Source organism: Stegostoma tigrinum, chromosome 15, assembly GCF_030684315.1.
Source record: "Stegostoma tigrinum isolate sSteTig4 chromosome 15, sSteTig4.hap1, whole genome shotgun sequence".
Lineage (NCBI taxonomy): Eukaryota > Metazoa > Chordata > Chondrichthyes > Orectolobiformes > Stegostomatidae > Stegostoma > Stegostoma tigrinum.
Genome location: NC_081368.1, coordinates 70,113,930 through 70,139,053, shown reverse-complemented (window position 1 = coordinate 70,139,053; position 25,124 = coordinate 70,113,930). Strand labels below are relative to the sequence as shown.

Here is a 25,124-nt window from a genome sequence, read left to right as displayed (position 1 = left end):
CCACCTTTCAGAAGTGAGCTAACAAGAGTTCAAGGTGAACATGCTTCTGTCAGTTTTAAGGATAAGACTGGCAAGTATAGGGAACACTGGATGACTAAAGATATTGAGGCTCTGGAAGGAAGCATAAATCAGGATAGACAACTGGAATCAAATGAATTCCTTAAGGAATATGGGGTGGAGGAGTACACTTAAGAGGGAAATCAGGAGACCAAACAAGGGACATGAGGTATCGTTGGCAAATAAGGTTAAGGAGAATCCAAAGAGATTATGCAAGTACATTAAGGGCAAAAGAATAACTAGGGAATAATAGGGCCCCTTAAAGATCAATGAGGTCATTATGTCTGGGACAATAGGAGATAGGTGCCATACTAAACGAATATTTCACATCAGTATTTACTGTGGAAAAGGACATGGAAGCGGGGAAACTTGGTGAAATAAATATTGATGTCTTCAAAAGGGTCCACATTACAAAAGAGCTGGTGTTGGAGGTCTTACAATGCATAAAGCTTTGATAAATCCTGAGGAGCTGATCAGGTCTTTCCTTGAACTGTGTGGGAAGCTAGCAAAGAAATTGCTGGGCCCCTTGCTGAGATATTTGTATTATAGCCATGGTGAGGTGCTCTAATACTGGAGGCTAGCTAATGTGGTGCCATTATTTAAGAAAGGCTGCAGGGAAAAGCCATGGAATGACAGATTGGTGAGCCTAATGTAAGTGGAGGGTAAGTTGTCGGAGAGGATTCTGAGAGACAGGAGAGACATTCATTTGGAAAGGGAAGGACTGATTTGGGATAGTCAGCTTGGTTTTGTAGGTGGGAAATGCAGAGACCGAGGTAATGCTCTGAGGACCTTGGTTCAGAACCTGCCATGGAAAATGGTGGAATTTGAAATCAATTTTGAAAGTGTCAGGAATTAAGGGTCTACTGATGATCCATTGCAGATTGTCAGAAAAACCCACCCAGTTCACTAATGTTCTTTAGGGAAGGAAAATCTGCTGTCCTTACTGAATCTGGCTTACATGTGACTCCAGACCCACAGCAATGTGGTTAACTTTCAACTGCTCTCTGGGCAATTAGGAATGGGTAATAAATGCTGGTCTAGCCAGTGACACCCTCAACGCATAAATGAAGGCAGTGCAATAGACGTTGTCTACATGGACTTTAGCAAGGCCTTCGACAACATTTTGCATGGTAAACTGGTTATTAAGGTTAGGTTTCATGGGATCCAGGGAGAGCTAGCCAACTGGATACACAAAATTGGCTTGATGGTAGGAGACTGAGGATGGTGGTGGAGGATTGTTGTTCAGATTGGAGGCCTATGACCAGTGGTGCGCTGCAAAGTTTGGTGCTGGATCCACTGTTATTTGAATAAATAATTGTGTGACATAGGAGGCATGGCTAGCAAGTTTGCAGATGTCAGCAAAATTGGAGGGGTAGTGGATAATGAAGAAAGTCATCGAAGTGTACAATAGGATCATGATCAATTTAATTTAGATAAATGTGAGTTTTTGCCTTTTGGTCAGACAATCCAGGGCAGGACTTACACCATTGATAGAAGGGCCCTAGCAAATGTGGTCAGACAGGGAGACATAGGGGTGGACATAGCTCCTTGAAAACGGCATCGCAGACAGACAGACAGACAGGTATTTCAAGAAGGTATTTGGTATGCTTACCTTTGTCAGTCAAAGCATTGAGTACAGCAGTTGGGATGTCATATTACGGCTTTCCAAGACATTGGTAAGGCCACATTTGGAGTACTGCGTACAATTCTGGTTGCCCTGTTATAGAAAAGATATTGTTAAACTGGAAAGGGTGAAAAAAAGATTTACAAAGATATCACCAAAACTGGAGAGTTTAAGTTAAAAGGAGAGACTGAATACACTGGATTTTTATCCCTGGACCGTTGGAGGCTGAGGGCTGATTTTTATGCAGGTTTACAAAACCATGAGGGCCAAAGATAAGGTGAATGTCATATATATTTTTTCCCCTAGGGTGGGGTAGTTCAAAACTAGGGGAGCATGTTTTTATGAAGAGAGGAGAAAGATTTCAAGGGTACTTGGGGGTGACATTTTCACACAGAGGGTGGTGCATGTATGGAATGAGCTGCCAGAGGAAGTGGTAGAAATGGGTACCATTACAACATTTACAAGATATTTGAACAGGAACATGAATAGAAAAGGATTAAATGAATACGGGCCAAATGCTGTATGACTCTTTCCCCTCACTTTTTCTCCTCCCCTTTCCCCCACTCACTCTTCTTTGCCCTTTCCCCCTCATTCTCCCCTCTCTTTTCTCCTTCACTCTCCCCTCCATCCCCTTTCCCCTTAATCAATCTCACTTCATGCTGTCATTCCTCTAGTCCTATTCCACTAGAGCAGAAGAAACCAAGAGAAAATTGAAAAGATGTTTTGCAAATCCTAACATAACTTGTAATCTGGCCTTGTTCACTTGATGGCTTCCTATTGAGTAGCAGATGACAGAAACCATTAATTTCAATCCTTCACTGGGAGTGAGCAGCCTGGCTTGGCAAAATTTAATGTATTCTCAGGGGCCTTCAATCTGGAATGTTGGACCACCATGCACTCTTGAGGCAGAACACATTGCAACTTTCTTGGGAATGAGCTGGCAGAGGCAATGGTGGAGATGGGTACAATTAAAATACTTAAAACACATCTGGATGGGTCCATGAAAAGGAAGTGATCAGAGGGATATGGATCAACTGTTGGGAAATGAGACTAGGTCGGAAGGGGATGTCTAGTCAGCATGATTGAGTTAGAACGATCTGTTTCCATGCTGTATAACTTTATCTATAAAGTATTTGAAACAAGTGAAGATGTGTTCTTCAGAGAGAGTTGAGCAGTAATTTGGATTACTGTGGCAATGACTAAGCACAAACAAGATGGATTGATTGGTGTACTCTGAGCTGTGAACATTAATGTTGTCTAAAATTCTGCTGAGAATACTAAAGCAGGTCTTTTTCCTGAATTGCACACAGGGAGTTTGTTTCAGCCTGCAGCCTGGCTCTGGATTTGAATGAGAGGCTGATCAAGGAGGATCAGGTGGAGTATCACGAAGGGTTAAAGGCAAACTTCAAAGACATGGTGAAGAAATTATCAGAAATCACCAACGAACAGGTCAGAGATTCCAGACTTCTGAGAGCATGTGATCCAACTGGACTGCATCCCTTTTGTATAATTTACACTTGCTTTAAACAAGATCTTCAACATTTAATAATCTCAGGATGGCAGGGTGGCTCAGTGGTTAGCACTGCTGCTCACCGCGCCAGGGACCTGAGTTTGATTCCAACCTTGGATCACTGTCTGTGTGGAGTTTGCACATTATCCCCATGTCTGCGTGGGTTTCTTCTGGGTGCTTTGGTTTCCTCCCACAATCCAAAAACATGCAGGTTAGGTGGATTGACCGTGGTGAATTGTCCAGTGTCAAGGGATGTGCAAGCTAGGTGGATTAGACATGGGAAATGCAGAGTTACAGGGATGGGGTGGGAGAACCTGAGTTGGATGCTCTTTAGAGAGTTGGTCCAGACTTGATAAGTTGAATATCCAGCTTCCACACTCCAGAGTCTATATGACTCAATTTTTACAGCAGGCCTTATTATAATCTTCGAGGTGTTTAAGTGAGATGCAAAGCAAAGCCATCAGAGGAGGGTTCCTCTTTATATGTCCTAGGCAGTTGATGTTACTTATTAACATAATTCTCTCCTCTTACATTGGGATGGATTTTATAGTCACTGGCGAAGGAGCTGCATTGTCTGTTGACTTTGAATAAAACAACTTTCAATGTTTCAGTAGGCTCCGAAATATGAATTTCTTCTATCCTGATGTCAGTTTGAATTTTACACCTTTTAGTGTCCAGCAACAGGGCCACCAGATGACTGGCTGACTAACCCAATAAAATGAAAGGTTTCTGATGGTCAGTGAAGTAGGGAATAGCACATTTAAATTCCAATACAGAGAGTGCAATAAGGATTGAAGCATAACATGAGGCATTAAGGCAGAAGCTCTAAACAGCATTGTTCAAGCATTTTAAAAAATTGATTCTTTTATAAACTGTACAACATAGTTTTATTCTTTGCTCAAAACTGAGTACCTCCTAAAATTATTTATTTTTTTAGACTCAGTGAGGTTTCTCAGAAACAATTATCATGGAAAAAACCTTCAACATTGGTTACTCTTGATTGATCAAGGCTTGGCATTTTCACTGGCGGTTGCAGAGAGAGAAATGAGTGATTAAAATCAGGATGTAGGATGAAAGAAAAAGCAAGATTAAGAGTGGGAGAGGGAGAGTGAGAAAGTGAACTCTGAGCAAAGTAAGAGAAATCAGTGGAGAGAGGCAGAAAGAAAGAAATCAAGCAGGTCATGAGAAAGAAAGAAGTTAAGATTTGCATCAAAAGCTTATACAGTATGATAATTATAATGAAAATCAAGAAGTGAGAAAAGAGAAAATTATTTTAAGGATGCATTTTAAGGAACAGGAAGTGTTGCAAGCCACAAAATGTGAAGAGACCTGTAACCTTATTGGTGACAGTTTCAAATCTGAGGTTGACCATTCCCAGGAAAATGGGTTAAAAAGGAAGGAAAGAAAGTTAGCAGCAGTGTATCTTTGTTAGTTCTCCAAAATGGACTTCTCTTGCCTGACCCTGCCTGTGTTCCAGGAATTTCTTTTTTTTTGTCACCTTTAAGAGCTGGCTACACTGCTGAGGTGTTTTCGCTTTAGCAAAGTTCCATCTTCTCACATGTACGTCGAGTTCCTTGCTATTCAGATAGCTTTCACCACCATTTTAGGCGTTGCATTCCTAAATATAAAGAACACTCTCCTCAGCCCAATCAACAAAGAACAAAGAAAATTACAGCACAGGAACAGGCCTATAGGCCCTCCAAGCTTGCGCTGATCCAGACCCTCTATCTAAACCTGTCGCCTATTTTCCAAGAATCTGTATCCCTCTGCTCCCTGACCATTCATGTGTCTGTCTGGATACATCTTAAATGACGCTATTACGCCCCCCTCTACCACCTTTGCTGGCAACACGTTCCAGTCACCCACCACCCTCTGCCTAAAGAACTTTCCACGCATATCTCCCATAAACTTTTCCCCTCTCACCTTGAAATCGTGACCCCTAGTAATTGTGTCCCCCACTCTGGGGAAAAAGCTTCTTGCTATCCACCCTGTCTATACCTCTCATGATTTTGTAGACCTCAATCAGGTGCCCCCTCAACCTCCATCTTTCTAATGTAAATAATCCAATCTATTCAACCTCTCTTCATAGCTAATGCCCTCCATACCAGGCAACATCCTGGTGAATCTCCTCTGCACCCTCGCCAAAGCATCCACATCCTTTTGGTAATGTTGCGACCAGAACTGTATGCAGTATTCCAAATGTGGTCGAACCAAAGTCCAAACAACTATCACGTGACCTGCCACCTCTTGTACTCAATTCCCTGTCCGATGAATGAAAGCATGCCACGTGCCTTCTTGACCACTCTATCGACCTGCGTTGCCACCTTCAGGGTACAATGGAGCTGAACACCCAGATCTCTCCGTGCATCAATTTTCCCCAGGGTTTTTCCATTTATCATATAGTTTGCATTTTCCCCAGGGCTTTTCCATTTACCATATAGTTCGCTTCCTTCGTTCTTTCACCACTCCCTCCCAACAACATTCTGGGAGTCAAACACTGCAGTGCTAATGCGAGCAGCTCACTCCAAGCCAATGAAGAAAAGCCAGTAAGTACTAGCCGGGGCAGCACGGTGGCACAATGGTTAGTACTGCTGTCAAACAGCACCAGGGACCTGGGTTCAATTCTACCTTCGGGTCACTGTATGTGTGGATTTGCACATGCTCCCCGTGTCTGCATGGGTTTCCTCCGGGTACTCCGGTTTCCTCCCACAGTCCAAAGATGTGCAGATTAGGTGGATTGGCTGTGCTAAATTGCCCATAGTGTGTCTTCAGGGATGTGCATATTAGTTGGGTTATAGGGGGATGGGTCTGGGTGAGATACTCTGAGGGTCGGTGTGGACTTGTTGGTCCGAAGGGCCTGTTTCACACTGTAGGGATTGTATGATTCTAAGACAGCCTAGCCAGCAACACCCACATCCCACGCAATTATGAAAAAAACTTCAGTCTGGTTATTGACCCTGTTGATATTGTCCATCTTGTTTGACACCCATTATATATGAGTGTAAATTTCCCCATCAGATATTGAGAAACCTGAAGCCATTGTCTCTAATCCCAGCTCCAAAAGCTCTGTTCCCCAGCTCTTGACACCTACCCCGTCCCTAGTAATTGTCTGACAGTGACCCTGACCAGCCTTGGTACCACATTTGCCTTCGTGTTGAGCTTTGGGCCACGCATCTGTGCCATATCTGAGACTGCCAACTTCTAAATCCATAATAAGGACATGCAGGGATAGGCAGGGAAGAATCCCACCATGTAAATCACTCATTTGGAGAGAAGGTGCAGACACAATGGGTTGAATGGCCTCCTCCTACGCAAGCGTGCAAATCTGCTTCATACTCAGTTCATCTGCTCAAACACTCATTTATCCCTTAGTAAGTTTCAGTCTTGACTGCTGTAATACTATTCCGTGCTGGCCTCTTATGCTCTACCCTCTGTAAACTTGAGTTTATCCAAACTCAAGTCTCACCAAGTCCCCTTCAACCATCACCCCTTTACTCACTGGCTTCCAAAATTTTCATGCTGATTTTCAAATTTGACCTTCGCATTATCTTTCTCAGTTGTTTTGTACCTTCTACAGCCCTTCAAGACACTGCTCCTCTAATTCTTTAACTTTATGATTCTAATCGCTCCAATGTTGTTAGCCTTACCCTCACCCTCAGCTGTCACAGACCTAAGCTGTGAAAGGCACTGCCTAAGTGTCTTGAACAAAACAAACATCACAGAATTCTTAAGGTGCAGGTGGAGGCTATTCAGACCATTGATATACTGACCCTTTGAAGAGGGTCCCACCCAGATAAGCTTCCGCCAGAGTCACTCATTAATGCAGAAACTGAGGGGGGTAGAGTTTCTGATTTCGGAAGGTAGTCAATATGTGATTTTCTTTTACTGCAGAGGGCTGGCAATGCTAAGAATATGCAAGGCTGAGATGTACTGATTTATAATCAGTAAGGGAATCAAGGGTTATGGGGGAAATAGTAGGGAAGTGGAACTTGGGATAATCAAATCAGCCTGTTGAAGGGTGGAGCAAATGGGCTGGATGGCCTACTTCTCTTTTTGTCTTCCTAAATGACTTCAGTGAACCAGCTTTTTTTAAATTGAACAAAAAGTGATTGATTCAGTGTTGCTATCACTTTCATTTCTGGATTTATTAACTGGATTTCATTTTCACCAGCTGCTATAGTGAGATTTAAACCAGCATTCCTGGCCCATGAGCCTGGGTGTCTGAATTTATAGTCCAGTGACATTACCACAATGCCACCATTCTCCCCGTGTGGATATTTTTGAATTCAACCGGTTCAGAGATGATATTATACCCCTCTAAAGCAGCTGAGACTTGAACCTGGGCCTCCTGGAACAGAGATGGGGATGCTAGCACTAAATCATAAGAGTGTATTTGTTCAAACCCTGAGCTGTTAAGGGTCGGATTGTGGTAATGCAAAGCAGTTGCTGATTAATGGATTGTTGTTGAAATCCCCCGCTGCCTGAACAATAGCCTTACAAATAACCCATGCACTTTGCATCTAGCTCAGTCTGTGCACTGTACGTTAATCTGATAACAGTATTATATTTGTTCAGTGGAACTGGCTGCTATGAAAAAAAATTATTCCCAAATATTTACCTGGCCCGTTCTATGTAATGTGCATTGCATGTTTAAAAGTAAACTCAAAATGTATCGAAACAAACCCTGTCGTTTAAACCAGGCTGATGAGCCAAGAAATTAATAATTACAAACTTGAATTCACAAACAGTGATGTAGGTCTCGAAGCATCAAGGCTGTGATTTGCTAAAGGTAGCTTGAGAATATCTTTCAATTAATTGTGATGGAGATGGGGACATCAAAATGCACTTGGCATTTGTTGCTCATCCCTTGTTGCTTTTGAAAAGATGGTGGTGAACTGCCTTATGTTGTCCATGTGCTGTACGTACAGTCAAATTGCTGTTCGGGAGCATGTTCCATTATGTTAACCCCATGATGAGGAAGAAACCCAAATGTACGTACAAATCAAGATTAGGTGCAACTTTGAAAGAAACTTAACCTGTGGCAGTTCTCCAACATTTCTGTTCTTGAGGGAGATCGAGAAAGAGAGAGAGAGAGAGAGAGAAATGCTGTTGGTTAATGTAGTTGGGTTTACCAGCAGTGAAGGCAGTTTCGCAAACTGCTTTGTCTCGGATCATGACAAACTTTCTCCTGACTTCACACGTTCTGATGTGCAGGGAGTGTATTGTGACACGCCTGTTTCGACCTGCCAGACAATAGGAGAAAGTTATGAGTGGTCAGAAAGTGTGCCATTCAGCCTCTCTGCTGTTCTTTGAGCCAAAGTGTTGACTGAGCTGGTCCAGTTAAACATCTGGGATGTGATCATCCTCATTCCATTCCCCACTGTTAATATTTTTGGTGTGAGGCTGCAGTACAGTTTTAAAAAAAACATTTTAGGTCCTGGGACTTATCATACTGAAGAACGCATTTTCTCCAACTTATTTGCCACCTACCTTTGTGTGATTATGGACTTTTCTTTTAGGTTTCATAGGAATGTATCTATTCAATGTGTTTTGAAATATCTATTTAACTGCAGCTCTATTGTCCTATATTGTTCCCTAATCTAATTTTCAAGATCACTTTAGCCAACTCCACTTTCAAGACTTCATAACTGCCCTCAGCTAACTTTGAAATACTAGTTTTGGGCCTTCTCTTTCTCAAACTAAATGCACAATTCAATCAAGTTAGTAGCGCTGTTATCTAATAGTGTGTCTTCATTATTAAAATATTAGTTAATCCTAACTCATGGTATGTTGAGTATTAAACTCTGCTGCTTTCAAGCCTTCACTTGGCGCAGTTGTTGTCAATAGTGTTGGAAACATGCAGTCCAGTTGGCTGCAGAACACGCTTTTCTCAGAGACTGTGTTGAATTTTTCAGCTACACCAAGTTCTGTCTATTTGGCAACGAATCACTCCCAGATTTATCAGCGTGCATTTTTGGCAAGCTCCTGTTATTTCTTTTACAAAAAGAAGCAAGAATTGCAGGTGCTGGAAATCTGAAACAAAGACAGAAATTCCTACAAACTTCCATTCTAAAGAAGGGTCACCAGACCTGAAATGTTAACTCTGCTTTCAGATGCTGCCAGACCTGCTGAGATTTTCTAGAAATTTCAGGTTTTGTTCCCCACCATTTCTTCCATCTGTCCTACAATGTAGATATGAGAAAAAGTTAGAAATGTGATAAATAGGAACAAGAAATGCTGGAAATATCTGCTGTGGCATGTTTCTCTGTCGTCTTGGGATTTAACTTACACATAGCAGTTTTTGGTGTGTTGACTATATGTATCCAAAGACAGAAGTATCAAAAATTAGTTTCCTTGTGTGCATTCAAATGAATGTGTCACATATCACCAACTGGCAAGATGTCAGGGAGTATGAGTAAACTGTAAATTGTAGACTGCAGATGCTGGAGAATCCAAGATAATAAAATGTGAGGCTGGATGAACACAGCAGGCCCAGCAGCATCTCAGGAGCACAAAAGCTGACGTTTCGGGCCTAGACCCTTCATCACAGAGGGGGATGGGGTGAGGGTTCTGGAATAAATAGGGAGAGAGGGGGAGGCGGACCGAAGATGGAGAGAAAAGAAGATAGGTGGAGAGGAGAAGAGATTACAAGAGAGTTGCAGTGGGAGATCCAGAACCCTCACCCCATCCCCCTATCTGATGAAGGGTCTAGGCCTGAAACGTCAGCTTTTGTGCTCCTGAGATGCTGCTGGGCCTGCTGTGTTCATCCAGCCTCACGTTTTATTATCTTGGATTCTCCAGCATCTGCAGTTCCCATTAGCACTGATACAATTTTAACCTCACTGCGAAGCCTCTTCCAGGGATGCCTAACCTGAAGAAGTTACCCTCCTCCCTCCGGACCAACCTCAGGGAATCACTCTCCCACTGCAACTCTCTTGTAATCTCTTCTCCTCTCCACCTATCTTCTTTTCTCTCCATCTTCGGTCCGCCTCCCCCTCTCTCCCTATTTATTCCACAACCCTCACCCCATCCCCCTCCCTGATGAAGGGTCTAGGCCCGAAACATCAGCTTCTGTGCTCCTGAGATGCTGCTGGGCCTGCTGTGTTCATCCAGCTTCACATTTTATTATCTTGTAAATTATAGACAGCTTGAGCTCGCTTTGAATTAAGGATATTGACTTAATCAGAGCCACTTGAAATAAGGATCTGTCCAAAATGTTAAACTCTTTAAGTGAGATGGGGAAAAAGACAGTTGAAGACAAACTGCACTCAAGAATTGTGTGTGTTGCAATGGTAGGGGTAATCGTAGCTGAGATGCACATTACCCACATCTATTTGCATGGTAGAACCAGACTGTAAGGCTGAATAGTCTATCATTATTTCTGGAGTTTTGCATTTGCACAGACCATTTTCAATGATCATTAAGTGTACTTGATAGCCTTTACATTCTTTATTCAACTGAGTCCAGTGGGTGATGTTGACTAACCTTTTACTCTCTCTGTTTCATGCTTGCTTTGAAGTGCTGAAGATTTGATGGGTAAATGCACACCAGAGTTTATGGTTCAAAACTAAATGTGACTTGATGTAAAATCTTGGTCTAGATGGAGACAGATTTGGACTCACACTGCCTGTGTGATCTATCTATGCACAAATGGAAAGCCTTGTGCATCTGGATTCTTGATCAATAGATGTTGTCCACAGCTTCAACTCCTCAAAGTAGCAAGAATTTAGCAATCCATCCTCAAATGTGCAGGTGTCCACACCTCTGCCCTCAAGACTTACCCTTTCCTAGCTAGTCCTGACCTTCCACCTAACCCTAACTCTGAACTATTCCAGTATTCCCTCATTGGAATAAAATGCCTCTGTACCTGCTTGTGTGTGTCACCCTTGAAAGTATGTTCAGCAGCTCCTAAGAGCAAGTTCTGAGGTCCAGATAGGCAATGGTTCCTTTCAGCACAACACCAGTCCCATGATTCATATCAAATTGGCCTGGAGCCTCAATTTATAATTTGGTTCAAGGCACAGTTGAATCTAAGTGGTGGCTCAGTGGTTAGCAGTGCTGCCTCACGGTGCCAGGGACGTGGGTTCAATTCCACCCTCAGGTGACTGTTGGTGTAGGGTTTGCACATTCTCCCCGTGTCTGTGTGGGTTTCCTTCAGGTGCTCCAGTTATGTCCCACAGTCCAAAGATGAACATGCTAAATTAATCATAGTGCCCACAGATGTGCAGTTTATGTGGATTAGCCATGGAAAATGTGGAGTTAGGGGAATAGGGGTGTGCTGTTCAGAGGGTCAGCACAGACTCGATGGGCCAAATAGCTCCTAGCTGCACGTAGGGATTCTCTGGCCATCCTAATCTTTGCCCCATGTGAACAAATCATTTGAGAGCCAAATGTTGCTTGAACCCTGAGATATAAACGTTATAAGTTGGTTTGCAATATTTACTCCATCCCGAGTAACCACAAATTGTTTTCTTTTTACCTTTTCCCTTCCTCAAGGTTTTGATAGAAGATGACTTGAAGTGCCAACTGAGGAGCTCTCTGCATGTTTTCAGCGCCATTAGTGGCACGGCCAGTGGTCCTTCTGCCTTTCCTGCGTCACTTTGACACACCATATTGTGCGGGGAGGGCAATGAGAGCTAGGTGAGGGTGTGGGGAAGGGCACATGACTGTTCATTGGTCTTAGGAAAGTCTCTCCAACCCTGGGGAATGAGGGGAGAAACTGTAATCTCTGGCTGACGGATGCTGTAAAGCAGGAGAATGAATTCTATTCGGTCACAGAGTCGGGTGGCTGATTCCTGTGATGGCTCAACCCTCTCAGAGTGAGCTCAACCTCTCAGAAACATTTGGAGAAGGGTGTTCATCTGGCAACAAAGCTTACTTGGCAATGCAACTCCTGCATTCCAATCAGTATTATTAGGATCAGCTTGGCTGCCTGCCTGGAACATTTGATACACAGTTTCCTAAATTTAATAAACAATGAATGATTTGAAAGGCAAGTCTTGTGTTCACAAACATAATGTTAAAACTGTGTTTCCACATTACAAATCCTTCACCACCTGTACAATATGTATGTGTATAAAATAGGAACCATTCGTTATGGCTCTGTGCATTGTCATCTCAAAGTGTTGTAAATTTAAATTGTAACTACAAGTAGCGTTCCACCGCGACTGTTTGTGTACAAAAGATATCCTTAAATATATAGGACTTTTCAAAATTTCACATTGAATTTTCTTTCTCTGTGATGTGGGTGGTGAGAGGGATGGGCACTTACATTACAAACGGAAATTCAGACCACTAACTCAGTTTCAGTCTGCTGCTTCCTTGATGTCGAGTGTCGACTGTGCTGCTTTCAGGCCTTCTGACGTCAGTGATGTTAGGGAACTTGCCCAAAGGTTCCTATTTTCCTGAAACAGGTTATCCAATCTACAACACAGTATTCTCCAGGTCAGTCTCCATTTATCTCTATGACTCTATGATCTCCCCTGGGTGGAGGAGAAATGTTGAAGTCAATGAGTGATGTTACTCTTCAGGCTACAGCAGAGGTAGTTATAACTGTCAGGGCTACATCGTCCCATTGTATAAAATAACTGCCTGCATTACTGATTTCTTGGAAGACCAATCCTACAATACTCCCTTTTCCTTTCGGATGAATAAGTAAGGTAAGCTCCAAAGTTACAGGTTGCTATTTTAAGGTTTTTGCAAAGATTTGTAGCTCAGGTGAGATTGTTGACTTGCTCGCCGAGCTGGCTTGTTTTCCTTTAGACATTTCATCACCATGCTAGGTAACAGACCAGACAAGTAGACAATTTCCAAGTAGAATAGAACAACATTGCTTCATCGGAGGCCTCACTGCTGATGTTACTGAGCGTGGTGACGAAACAGACAAAATGTCTGAAGGAAAACAAGTCAGCTCGGTGATCAAGTCAACAAACTCGTTGCTACTTTCTAGTACAAGGGGACTGTTGTTAAAATAGTACACTGAGATTATTCATATCCAGCAGGGCAAATTGGCACCTGAAAGATGGCACCTTCAACAATGCTGCACTTAATCAGTACTGCACTAGATTGTCAACTGCTACTCTGGAGTGAGATTTAAACTTCTGATTTAGAGACAAGGTTGGTATGACCGACTGAGCTACAGCTATCGTGAAATCCTACAACTTTTTCCTTCCTTCCTTTTATTCCCCATCATCCTAGGCCCAGAATCCTGAGACCAAGGTATGGCATTCCCATTGCTGCCTAAAGGAAAATCTGAACGCAACACAGAACAAGAATTAACCTGGTGCCTTCTGCTCTGTGCGCAGCACAGTGCTAATAGGCGTTTAATTTGCTGTTTGGTTAATGTTTGCTTGCATTAAGCACAGTAGGCATTCCCCTGTGGTTGTGCAATTAACAGTGAATTGTCCTTATGTGGAGCGACAACATAAAACAGCACCTCTTCAAAATGCAGATAGGAAGGGGCTGATTTTTGCAATCAAGGCAGGAAATTCACCGATTCAACGGACTTGTCTCCTTTAGAAAGGGCCTCAAGCAACCATATGTTCATTCTGGGGAGGTAGGGGTGAGTTGGGAGTGGCACATGGTGGCTTGCAAGTGAACAAGTGCTGGGACATACTGACCAGTTCTCTGGGACCTCACTGCAGCTGTGTTAAAGGCTGCTGGCCCTCTAGTTCTTACCCTACCCAAGCCCTCGCCCTTCTCCCCCCATGTGTCCACTCCAGATCACTGCCAAGCTACTCCATTATTGCGTCTTGGAGCTCAGCGTAGCCAACATGGTGAGGCTATCTTTGACCTGGATAAAACACTAATAGTTGAACAGACATTTTATCCTTATCGTGAATGCTCTGCTGGTCTTTAAAACTCACTCTTGGTTTGGCTTAGCAAGGGTCTGTGTTCACAAGTGGAACTGGAGGTTTGTTTTGATTGATTGACTGCATGACTGAAGATAGATTTTCAGACCAACTGTCAAAATCTGTATTCTAAACCTTGACATGAAAGATCGTATTCCTTTCATTGTTGAAAGCTATTGCCCAGTGAGTATGGTAAACACCACACTTCCAGAAGATTAGATTTAGACTTTATTGTCACATGTACTCAAGTACGGAAATATAGGAGTACAGTGAAAAGTGTCTAATGTCCACCACATATGGTGTCACCTTAGTTACAAAGGTACGTAGACACAAAAGGTCAAGTACACAGTGGTAAATGAAACAAAGTTTAAAAAGTTAAACATTTCAGACCCTCATTGAATAAGTAGAAAAATGAAGAAATAAGGAATAAAGTCCTTCTTAAAGTAAGCTAGAAAACTAAAAGAATAAAGTTAAAAGTTTAGCAGTCTTTGAGTGCTTAGCCAAAGACTGAGACTCCAATCTCTTCCACTTATCTCGTTTGCAGAGAGATCTGAGCTGCCTGTTTTCAACGCCACTGCAGTTACCAGGGGTCCTCCCCCACGGACGATATATTCAGGCTGGCCAGATGGGCTGATCTTTACGGTGCTTAATATGGAGGCAGCTTCCCAGGATCCTCTGCTCTCAGGATATGAGTTAACAGCCACCATCTTCAACAGGAGTTGGTCAACAACATGACGCAGGAGCAAAGTGTTTAGAAAGTAAATTAATTCCTGGAGCACACAGTAACACTACCAAAGGGGATAACCATTCAACTTCTTAAAAGAGAGTAGGAACTGCAGGTGCTGGAGAATCTGAGATAACAAGGTATAGAGCTGGATGAACACAGCAGGCCAAGCAGCATCAGAGGATCAGGAAAGCTGATGTTTTGGGCCTAGACTCTTCTTCAGAAATCTTCTGAATCTGCATTTCTGAAGAAGGGTCTAGGCCCAAAATGTAAGCTTTCCTGCTCCTCTGTTGCTGCTTGGTCTGCTGTGTTCATCCAGTTCTACACCTTGTTCTCTCATTCACCTTCTCAAGCCTGCTTAACCATTCCACAAGATCATGACTGAACTGTCCCTCATTCCAGTTTCCCACATTTGTACCCTGTGTCTGAATATTCTTGCCCAAAATAAAATCTATCAATCTCAGCCTTAAAGGTTCCTGTTATTCTCCTCTTAGGGTTCCGCTTCACATTAAGTGAAACATTACTTCCTAATTTCAAAACAAAAGCAAACTACTGTTGGATGGTGGAAATACTCAGCTGCATTCAGCAGAAGCGAGTTGGAGCGCATCTTTCATTGTGATACCGAACTTTCTGATTTCAGAATTGAGTGACTTCTTGCTGATGTTAAGACTGTGTCCCTATTGGTTTTCCAGCAGATGACCTAACTTTACTGGCCAAGCTGTTCCAGTACTACCTGACAACATGGAAAGATTCCCAGGTATTTCCTGTACACAAAAAAGCACGATCCAAGCTGGCCAATTACTGCCCCATTCAATCAACTCTCGATTATCTGTAAAATGACGGAGAGTGTATTAACAGAGATGCCTATAAGCACTTACTCAGCAATAAACTGCTCACTGATGCACAGTGTGATTCCTCCAGGACCATGATCTCACACCCTTATTATAGCCTTGGTCCAAGTAAGAACAAAAGAAGTGAACTGAAGAGGACAAGTCAAAATAGCCGCCCTTGACATCAAGGCTACGTCTGCCTTGGTATGGCATTAAGTGGAGTTTTACGGCACAGAAATAGACCCTTCAGTCCAACCTTTCCACCCAGACCAGTCATCCCAATCTGACCTCGTCCTGTTTGCAGTATTAGACCCTGTCCCTTTAAACTGTTGCTATATATTTACCCATCCAGATGCCTTTTAAATGGTGTAATTGTACCCACCTCCACCACTTCCTCCGGTAGCACCACCTTCTGCATGAAAACATTCCACCTCAGATCTTTTTTAAATTTTTCCCCTTTCACCTATGTCCTCTAGTTATGAGCTCACCAACCTTCGGATAAAGACCTTGGTTATTCACACTATCCTTGCCCCTCATGATTTTAAAAACCTCTATAAAGTCACCTCTCAGCCTCCGATGCTCCGGGGGAAACAGGCCCCAGCCAAGTCAGCCTCTCCCAAGAGCTCCAACTCTCCAGTCTCAGCAACATCCTTGTATATCATTTCTGCACTCTCAAGTTCAACAACATCCTGTAGAAGGGCAACCAGAATTGCTTGACAAATTCTTTGCATTGCAGTGAAGCAGCTTGGAAATGGCCTCTGTTTTTAATTTATCAAAACTAGTTTGAGTGCCAGTTTCCATAATAGTCTTTTGGATGTTTTCAATAGACTCCACAGAGACTTTGGCTCCTACAGAACCTGGCTACAACTTCCCCCACGTGCCATTGATAATGGCTGTGGTAAACTCATTCTATGTGACAGAAATATCAACGCTCTATATGATTTATAATGCTTGCAAAATCCCTTTAAGGACAGAAGTATCATCACTTTTAATTTCCCTGACGGCCCATACAGAAGCCATTTCTATGAGCATTCAAATTGAGGCACAAGTCACCTTTTGAACCATAGGCTACACAATGGAGATGGTATCAGAATGATCACATTGTCACTCAGGTTATTAACAGGATATATAAGATTATAAGAAAGCAAAGAACTTTGGATGCTGCTGATCTGAAATATGCAAAAACAGAAATTGCTGGAGGACTTCAGTTGGTCTGGCAGCATGTATGAGACAAACCAAAGTTAACACTTCAAGTCCAGTGACATTTTAGCAATTTCTTGTCTAGTTCTGAAGAAGGGTCACTGGACTTGAAACATTAACTGTGTTTGTTTTCTTTCCGCAAATGCTGCCAGACCTGCAGAGTTTCTCCAGCAATTTCTGTTTCTGTTGGTATACTGTCTCATATCTAAAGTTACGAATGTTATGTAACAGTTATGTTGCTTGATGACTGATCCAGAGACTGAGAAAGCGGGTACTGTATCACCTCAGCAGTTTCATAATTTCAATTCACTCCTAAGTACCAATTCTAAAATAAAAACATGGCAGGAATAAAAGTGATATAAAGCTATTGAACCTTCAAAGAGTGTCCTTTAGGTCTGGAAACCTGTTGTCTTACCATGGTCTGATTTGTGACTCCCATCCCATACCAATGTGGTTAGCCCTTATCTAATTTCTCAACAAGTAAGCCACTTGGTTGTGACAATTGCTAAATACTTTATTGCTCAATTGTTCTGCAAGGCATCAAATCAACGCATAGCGAAAACACACCCAGCTTAATTGCCCTATCCTTACTATGGACCAGCTCTTTGCACAGGCAATAGTATGTTGATGGCTCTTTTAAGAAAGACGAGCAGCAGCAATTCTTTTTACTCATTAATGGCATAAGGGCATCACTGACCAGGCGGCATTTATTGTCCATCCCTAATTACCCAGAGGGCAGTTAAGAGTCAACCACACTGCTGTGAGTCTAGATTCACATGTAGGCCAGATCGAGTAAAGATAGCAGTTTCCCCTCCCTAAAGGGCATTAGTGAACCAAATGGGTTTTTCCTAACAGTTGACAATGGATTTATGGTTACTCTTAATTCCAGATATTTTTATTGAATTCAAATTCCACCATCTGCAGTGGTGGGATTTGAACCTGGTTCCCCAGAACATTATCTGGATCTCTGAATTAACACACCTGTGACAATACCACTAGGCCATCACCTCCCATTTTAGAACAACAGCTTGTACAGCTAATGCTACACTCCAGAACTAGGTGAACCCTAGCTAATTTGTATCAGTGTAACTACAACATTGGCACCTACTTGACTACGCTGAATTTGTCCATAAATGTCCCACCTGCAAAAAGCAGGACAATTCCAGTCCAGCCAATTGTTGTCATATCAGTCTCCCTCAATTATTAGCAAACTTACGGAAGATAGAGTCAGTTGTGTTATCAAGTGGCACTGACCCACCAAACAGTTGTTTACTGCTGATTGGTTTACTAAGGCCACTTGGTTTGAGACCTCATTATGGTCTTTGTCTGGATATTGACATTTGAGCTGAATTTCAGGGGTAAGGGGCAAGCGGCTGCCTGTAAACATGAGAGGTACCATTACTCAGGGTAACACGAAGCAACACTAGAAAAAAGTGGAGTGTGATCAGGGAGTAAACCATTCACCTGTTGGAATCATACTAGCACAAAGGAAGGTAGACTGAGGTTGCTTCAGGCCAATCAGCTCAGCTCCAGGATATCACTCGAACAGCACAAAACCAATGCCTACTTATCTGCGGCTGCTTAATTTGGGGAAGTATTCAATCACATGATTGACTTGGGCTTTGTCAAAGAAGGAGGGGCTTTGGGGAGTTAGCCATGGAGCTCTCTTTCATCATTAGGCCAGAAAGATTAACTCTGTTTTTCCCTTCACGGATGTTGCCAGACCTGCTGAGCTTTTCCAGCAATTTTATTTATGTTACTGATTTACAGCATCTGCAGCTCTTTTGGCTTTTATTTAGGTTTTAAGGAAAGTCGTAAAAGGAGGTCAGGGCAGTGGAGAGACAAAGATATGCAAAGAAGCAATATCAGAGCTAGAAAAACTAGGAAGGCATAGATGCCAAAGATGGAGTGTTCAAAATTGGGCATGGGGAAGGAGGCCAGAAGATGCAGAGGTCATAGAGATGCACAGCGCAGCAACAGACACTTTGGTCCAACTCGTCCATGCCGAGTAGATATCCTAAATTAAACTAGTCCAATTTGGCTCATATCCCTCTAAGCCCTTGCTATTCATGTATCCATACAGATGCCTTTTAAATGTTATAATTGTACTAGCCTCCACCACTCCATCTGGCAGGTCATTCCACACACCCATCACCCTCTACATTAAAAAGGTCGCCTTTGTATCTTTCCTATCTCACATTAAACTCAAGCCCTCTAGTTTTGGACACTGGAGAAAAAAGCCATCCGCCCTATCGAGCTTTGGGTCTGGGGGAGGAGCTTGATTGGTGGTGTCAGGTGCAGGACTGGCCCAGAACGCCATCATGAACCAAGTGCAGTGTCCCCAAGCCAAACACAGCAGCCCTACCTGATCCTCTGATCCCCATCTCAGCACAACATTCCTATGCCTGACCCAGGTACAGTGACCTGCTAAAGAATAGGTACTAGACTCTGATGTCCCTCCTACCACCACCCAAATTCCCAGGCCCTGGTCATGACCATGCATGGATTTATACATGAGGATTCAGGATATTAGCACTGGGAACCAATGTAGGTCAGCAATCATATGCTCATAAGGTGAGTGGGACTTCTTGCAAGTCAGAATATAGGCTGAAAAGTTCTAAATGAATTCTAGCCAGGGATTCTCAACCTGTGGCCTGCAGACCCTTAGGATCTATGAGAATATTTCAAAGTATCCACCAAAAACTAATTGCAAAATATATATCCTCATTTGAGATGGAGATCAACAAAAATGATTTTGTTCTTCATAGCTTTCAATAGTTATGTGTGTGAGTTAAACATACATTTTTGCATAACTTGATCAACAACCAAAATCAAAACCTACTGACCTGACAGATTAAGCAAAAGAAATCATGGTTTAACCTTTTTTACGAGTTGACAACATTGTTAATTTTTATCCTGTGATTCACGTAGGATATTGATGAAGATTATAATGTATAATTATAATTAATTATTATCAATGAGATTCTACTGGAAGTGAAGAAATAGAGATTGGGGTTGTGGCAAAACAATTGTAAGTGGCAGGGCAGGTTGAGAAAGTAGCTAACAGGTTTACACAGTTGTAACTTGAATATACATTTATATATATAGGCATGGAAGTTGTTGTTAAGCTTTGAAAAATGCTTCTGGCTTTAATAAAGTGGCAACAGAGCTTTTGTGACAGTGTTAAACCAAAGCCTAACACACTCAACCATGAAGGAAACCACCATCCTTACCCTAAAGGATATATGACTCTGGTCCTGGAAACAACCTGGCTGAGTGTTGTTCTAAGACAGTGCTAAAGGAGTTAGGGATGACATTTGCCTCAGACAAAGGGGGGGAAAAAACGAGGGAGAGAGACTGTAAGAGTTAGGGATAAAGCCAGTGAATGGTAATGGAAAAGGGAAAGGAAAAGGCTAAGGGGGAAAACACATTAAAATATAAATGTGAAAACTACATAGGCAGCGGGTCTGTTGGTCAGTCCATGGCCAACAAGGGAGCGTGTGCATTCTCAAGCTTTCTTCTTGCTCTTAGTTCTTCAGTCTTCATCATTCACCTTGCTTGAAAGCCAGCCACACCAGAGCAAAGCATGGCTTCCTGTTACAGGTGCATCTCTTCACTTTCTCGCCAGCTGTGGAGCTCAAAGCCAATCTTTGAATCATTTCGACTGTGTGCACTGTTTGACTGGATGCAATCTAGGGGCAGACAGCGCTTTTCAAAAAGTAAATTTTCAACATTCTGATGCAGTGGCTTGACCAATGCAGCTGCACAGCACACAACGCTGGCTCTTTCAATCGCTCCTGATGGATCCTCACGTTCATGCTATGATCCATCCAGGTGACACATGGGATTTTTTTAGGCCTTGCTAGTAGTACCCTATTCTCGTATTTTCTCTGGTATGGACAATTGATTTCATGGTCGTATGTGCAGAACACTCAAGGTGGCTTTCTTTGTCTCAAAACAATTTCGAGAAGCTTCTCCACGAACTTCTTGGAGTATTCTTGGCCGAGATGCATCTTAAGAAAAGCATTTTTAAAAAGGCAGAGCAGACTTGACCACATTATCAAGGGATAGTTCAGGTATTCAATACCATCAATATATGTAGATGCCTCTTTTTTTTAATCCCCAAAATGTGATGCAATTGAAAATCCTGAAGAGATGGTAGTGTATTGGTAATGTCATTGGAATAATAATCCAGGGGCCAGGACAAATTCCCCGTGGACAAGAATTCAAATTCTGCAGCGGCAGCTAATGGAAATTAAGGTCAATTTGAAAAAATGAAAGTGAAAATCTAGTCTCAGACATAATTACTGATTGTCATAAAAGATACTTGGTCCAATAATATTCTGTAGGGGAGGAAATCCACTGCCCTTATCTGGTCTGACCTACGTATGACTCCTGACACATTGCAATAGAAAACAGGAGCAGGAATAGACCATTACTCTGCTTTTCAGCATGATCATTGCTGAATTTCTATTTCAATACCATTCTTCCACTCTCCCTTGATACATCGGTAGCTAGAAAACTATTGATTCTTAATTATATTCAGTAACTTTGTTTGTAAAGCCATCTGTGGTAAAGAATGCCTCAGAGTTGCTACCCTTTTAGTGAAGAAATTTATTTTCATAGAATATTAGAACTCTATAGTGCAGAAGAAGGCCATTCAACACATCAAGACCACACCAACTCTCTGAAAAGCATCCTACTCCGACACACCACTCTAACCTATCCCTGCAATCCCTCATTTGCCATGGCTAATCCGCTTTGCCTACACATCCTGGACACTATGGGCAATTTAACATGGCCAATCCACCTAACCTGTACACCTTTGGACTGCAAGAGGAAACTATAGCACCTGGAGGAAACCCACGCAGACACGGGGACAATGTGCAAACTCTACACAGACAGTCGCCCAAGGGTGAAATCAAACCCAGGCCTCCTGGCGCTGTGAGTTAACAATGCGAACCACTGAGCCATGATGCTGCCTGTATTTTGGTCCTAAATGGCCTGTTTTGTATCCTGAAACTTTTAGTAGACTTCCTGTCATAAGGAACATCAATCCTGCATCCAAACTATCCAGCTTGTCAAAATGTCAGATGTTTCAATGAGCTCCCCTTTCATTCTCCTAAACTACAGTGAGTACTGTTCTCATTTGTAGCGCTTTCTTCCCAAATGACAAAACTGTTGTCCCACAAATCAATATGGTGTACCTTCACAGCACTCCCTCTATCTTTTCTTGGGTAAGGAGTCTAAAACTGCACCCAATACTTCAGATGTGGTTTCACCAAGCCATGTTCTGCTGCATTAAGTCATCCCTGATCTTGTCCTCAAATCCCTTTTGCAATATAGGCCAATTTGCCTTTCTAACTCCTTGTTGCATCTGCATTCTTGCTTGCAGTATCTGGCATACAAGAACATTCAGGTCTCTTTGTACATCACTATATCCCAATTTATCACCATTCAAATAATACTCTGCCATTTGGTTTCTGTACCAAAGTGTATAAGCCCCTTACTGCCCGATATACTCATGACTCTCTGGCCAAATTTCATCCCAATCCATCTACAAGTTCACTGATGCCAGGATCATTGTAGGCTGGATCTCAAACAATGATAAGGCAGAATGTAAGAAAGAGATAGAGTGCTTGGTGGTGTAGTCAGAAGATAACAATTCCTCCCTCAACGTCAGCAAAGCGAAAGAGCTGATCATTGACTTCATGAAGCAAAGGAGGAAAGAACACACCTGTCTACATCAACAGAGCTGAGGTGGAAATAGTCAAGAGACTCAAGTTCCTAGGAGTGATGATCACTAACAACATGTCCAGGTCCACACAGCTTGATCTGACAGTCAAGAAAGCACATCAACGGCTCTACTTCCTCAGGAGGCTAAGGAAATTCTGGATGTCCATAAAGATTCTTACTAGCTTTTATAGACGCACCACAGAAAGCAATTTATTTGAAGGCATCATGGCTTGGTATGGCAACTGCTTGCCTTGGACTGTAAGAAATGACATAGAATTGTGAACACTGCCAATCAATCATGCAAGCCAGACTTCCCGCTGCTTCAGGAAGGCAGCCAACATAATCAAAGGTTCCTCCCATCCTGGTTACAATCTCTTCCAAACTCTTCCATCAGGCAGAAGACACAAAAGCTTAAACGCACGGGCCAAAAAAATTCCAGAACACTTCTTTCCTGCCGTTATTAGACATCTGAATGGACTTCTAAAATTTTACATTTAAACATTGACCTTGCTTTTAGTGCACTTTCTCTGCAGTCACAACATTGTATTCTTTGTTCTAATACCCTAATGCGCTTTGTATGGTATGATCCACCTGTGCTGCACACAAAACAAAACCTTTCACTCTACCTAGGTACGTGTAACAATAACAAATCACATCAAGTTAAAATCAAAATTCACACCTAGCCATGTTATACTTCATGTGGCGAGCATGTGCCAAGTCTCAACTTGTCTAAATCACTTTGAAACTATTTTTTGGAAACATTGTTCTCACAACCTGACCAAGTCTTGTGTCATGAGCAAATTTCAAAATATTACTTGTGTTCCTCTGGGCCACATCGTTTATATATACTGTGAATGATTTGGGCTAAATACTCAGCCCTGCTTAATCCCACAAGGATTCACCTTCCACTCCTCAAAAGACTGATTTATTCTTCTTCACTGTTTCCTATCAGCACATCCCATGAGCAAGAACCTGTCATGAGGGATCTTGCAAAAGCTTTTGAAAAATCCAAATACATCACATCTCTCTCTCTCTCTCTCTCTCTCTCTCTCTCTCTCACACACACACACACACACACACACACACACACACACACACACACACACACACACACACACCCCCATTTCTTCGACTCATTACCCGACACAGAAAAAAATCTTGGCAGCGGATGCAGCCTGGTTTCCCTTTTATAAATTCGTATTAACTACTTGGAATGTGTGTGACGACAAATTAACAGAACTCTGAAATGGCCGAGCAAACCAATCCAGGAAATTACAGATGAAGTACAGATTTGGGGCGGCACGGTGGCTCAGTGGTTAGCATTGTAGCCTCACAGCACCGGGACTCGGGTTTGATTCCAGCCTCGGGCAACCGTCTGTGTGGAGTTTGCACATTCTCCCCATGTCTACGTGGGTTTCCTCCGGGTGCTCTGGTTTCCTTCCACAGTCCAAAGATGTGCAGGCTAGGTGGATTGGCCATGCTAAATTGCCCAGAGTGTTCAGGGGTGTGTGGGTTATAGGGGGATGGGTCTGGGTGGGATGCTTCAAGCAGGGGTGTGGACTTGTTGGACCAAAGGCCCTGTTTCCATGCTGTAGGGAATCTAATCAAATCTAATCTAAAAGTGCCAGAATGCTATGAGAAAATGAAGGAAACACAGATTACCCCATTCTAATATGAAACATTAGAAAATCATTGAACCATACAGCACGGACACAGCCTTAACGATTTACATTCTAAGGGGGTGACATGGGAACCCCCACAGGCCCAAGTTATGCCTGCCTCTGTGTAGGATACGTGGAACAGTCCCTCTTCAGCAGCTACACTGGCACTATCACTCACGTTTTCCTCCGCTATATCAATGACTGTATTGGTGCCGCCTCGTGTTCCCACGAGGAGCTTGAACACTTCATCAACTTTACTTACACCTTTCACCCCAATCTCAAGTCACCTGGACCACCTTTGATACCTCTCTCTCCTTCCTGGGCTTCTCTGTCTCCATCTCTGGTGACAGCCTCAAAACTGATATACATTTCAAGTCCACTGACTCCAATAGCTACCTGGACTGCACCTCCTCTCACCCACCTTCCTGCAAGGACGCAATCCCCTACTCCCAACACCTTCACATCTGCTCCCAAGATGAGTCCTTCCACTCCTGAACATCCCAGAGGTCCTTGTAGTTCAAGAAGTGCAACTCCCCCCTTTCAGTGGTCGAAAACACTCTCAACCACATCTCTTGCGTTTCCTGCACCTCTGCCCTCCCACTATGTATGATAATATAACATATTAATATCAATGCAATGGTACACAGAGAATTTAAATGTAACGGTCCAGAGAATATCAGTACAATAGCATAGGGAAAATCAAAGTAATAGCACATAGAAAATATCAAAGTAACAGCATACAGAGAAGATCAATGTCATAGCACAAAGGGAATTTCAATGTAGCAGCACAAAGAAAATATCACTGTCAAAGCACAGAGACAACACCAATGTAATACCTTGGAGTGAATACCAGTGTACTAGCACAGAGAGAATATCAACATGATGGCAGAGCTTGAATACCAACGTAAATGCATGGAGAATGTCAATGTAAA

At 42.7% G+C, this 25,124-nt stretch overlaps 1 protein-coding gene and 1 long non-coding RNA gene across 6 annotated transcripts in view; one reads left to right on the top strand and one right to left on the bottom strand.

Annotated features, from left to right (window-relative positions):
• The window catches only part of dock11 (dedicator of cytokinesis 11), a 272,082-nt gene extending 259,674 nt beyond the window's left edge, over positions 1-12,408 (top strand). For 4 of the 5 annotated variants that reach the window (XM_048544154.2, XM_048544150.2, XM_048544152.2 and 1 more), the window contains 2 exons: positions 2,992-3,130; positions 11,688-12,408. In XM_048544154.2, coding sequence (XP_048400111.2) covers positions 2,992-3,130; positions 11,688-11,795 — 247 coding nt within the window. In that variant the 3' untranslated portion in view covers positions 11,796-12,408. Of the gene's footprint in view, positions 1-2,991; positions 3,131-10,710; positions 10,728-11,687 lie in introns of all 5 variants that reach the window. The other variant, XM_048544153.2, reaches the window with a different exon arrangement.
• Positions 1,670-25,124, bottom strand: LOC125458693 (uncharacterized). Its single transcript, XR_007248897.2, has 3 exons — positions 25,029-25,124; positions 8,324-8,434; positions 1,670-1,774 (listed from the first exon to the last, which is right to left on the bottom strand). It is a non-coding gene; the product is annotated as an uncharacterized LOC125458693 (long non-coding RNA).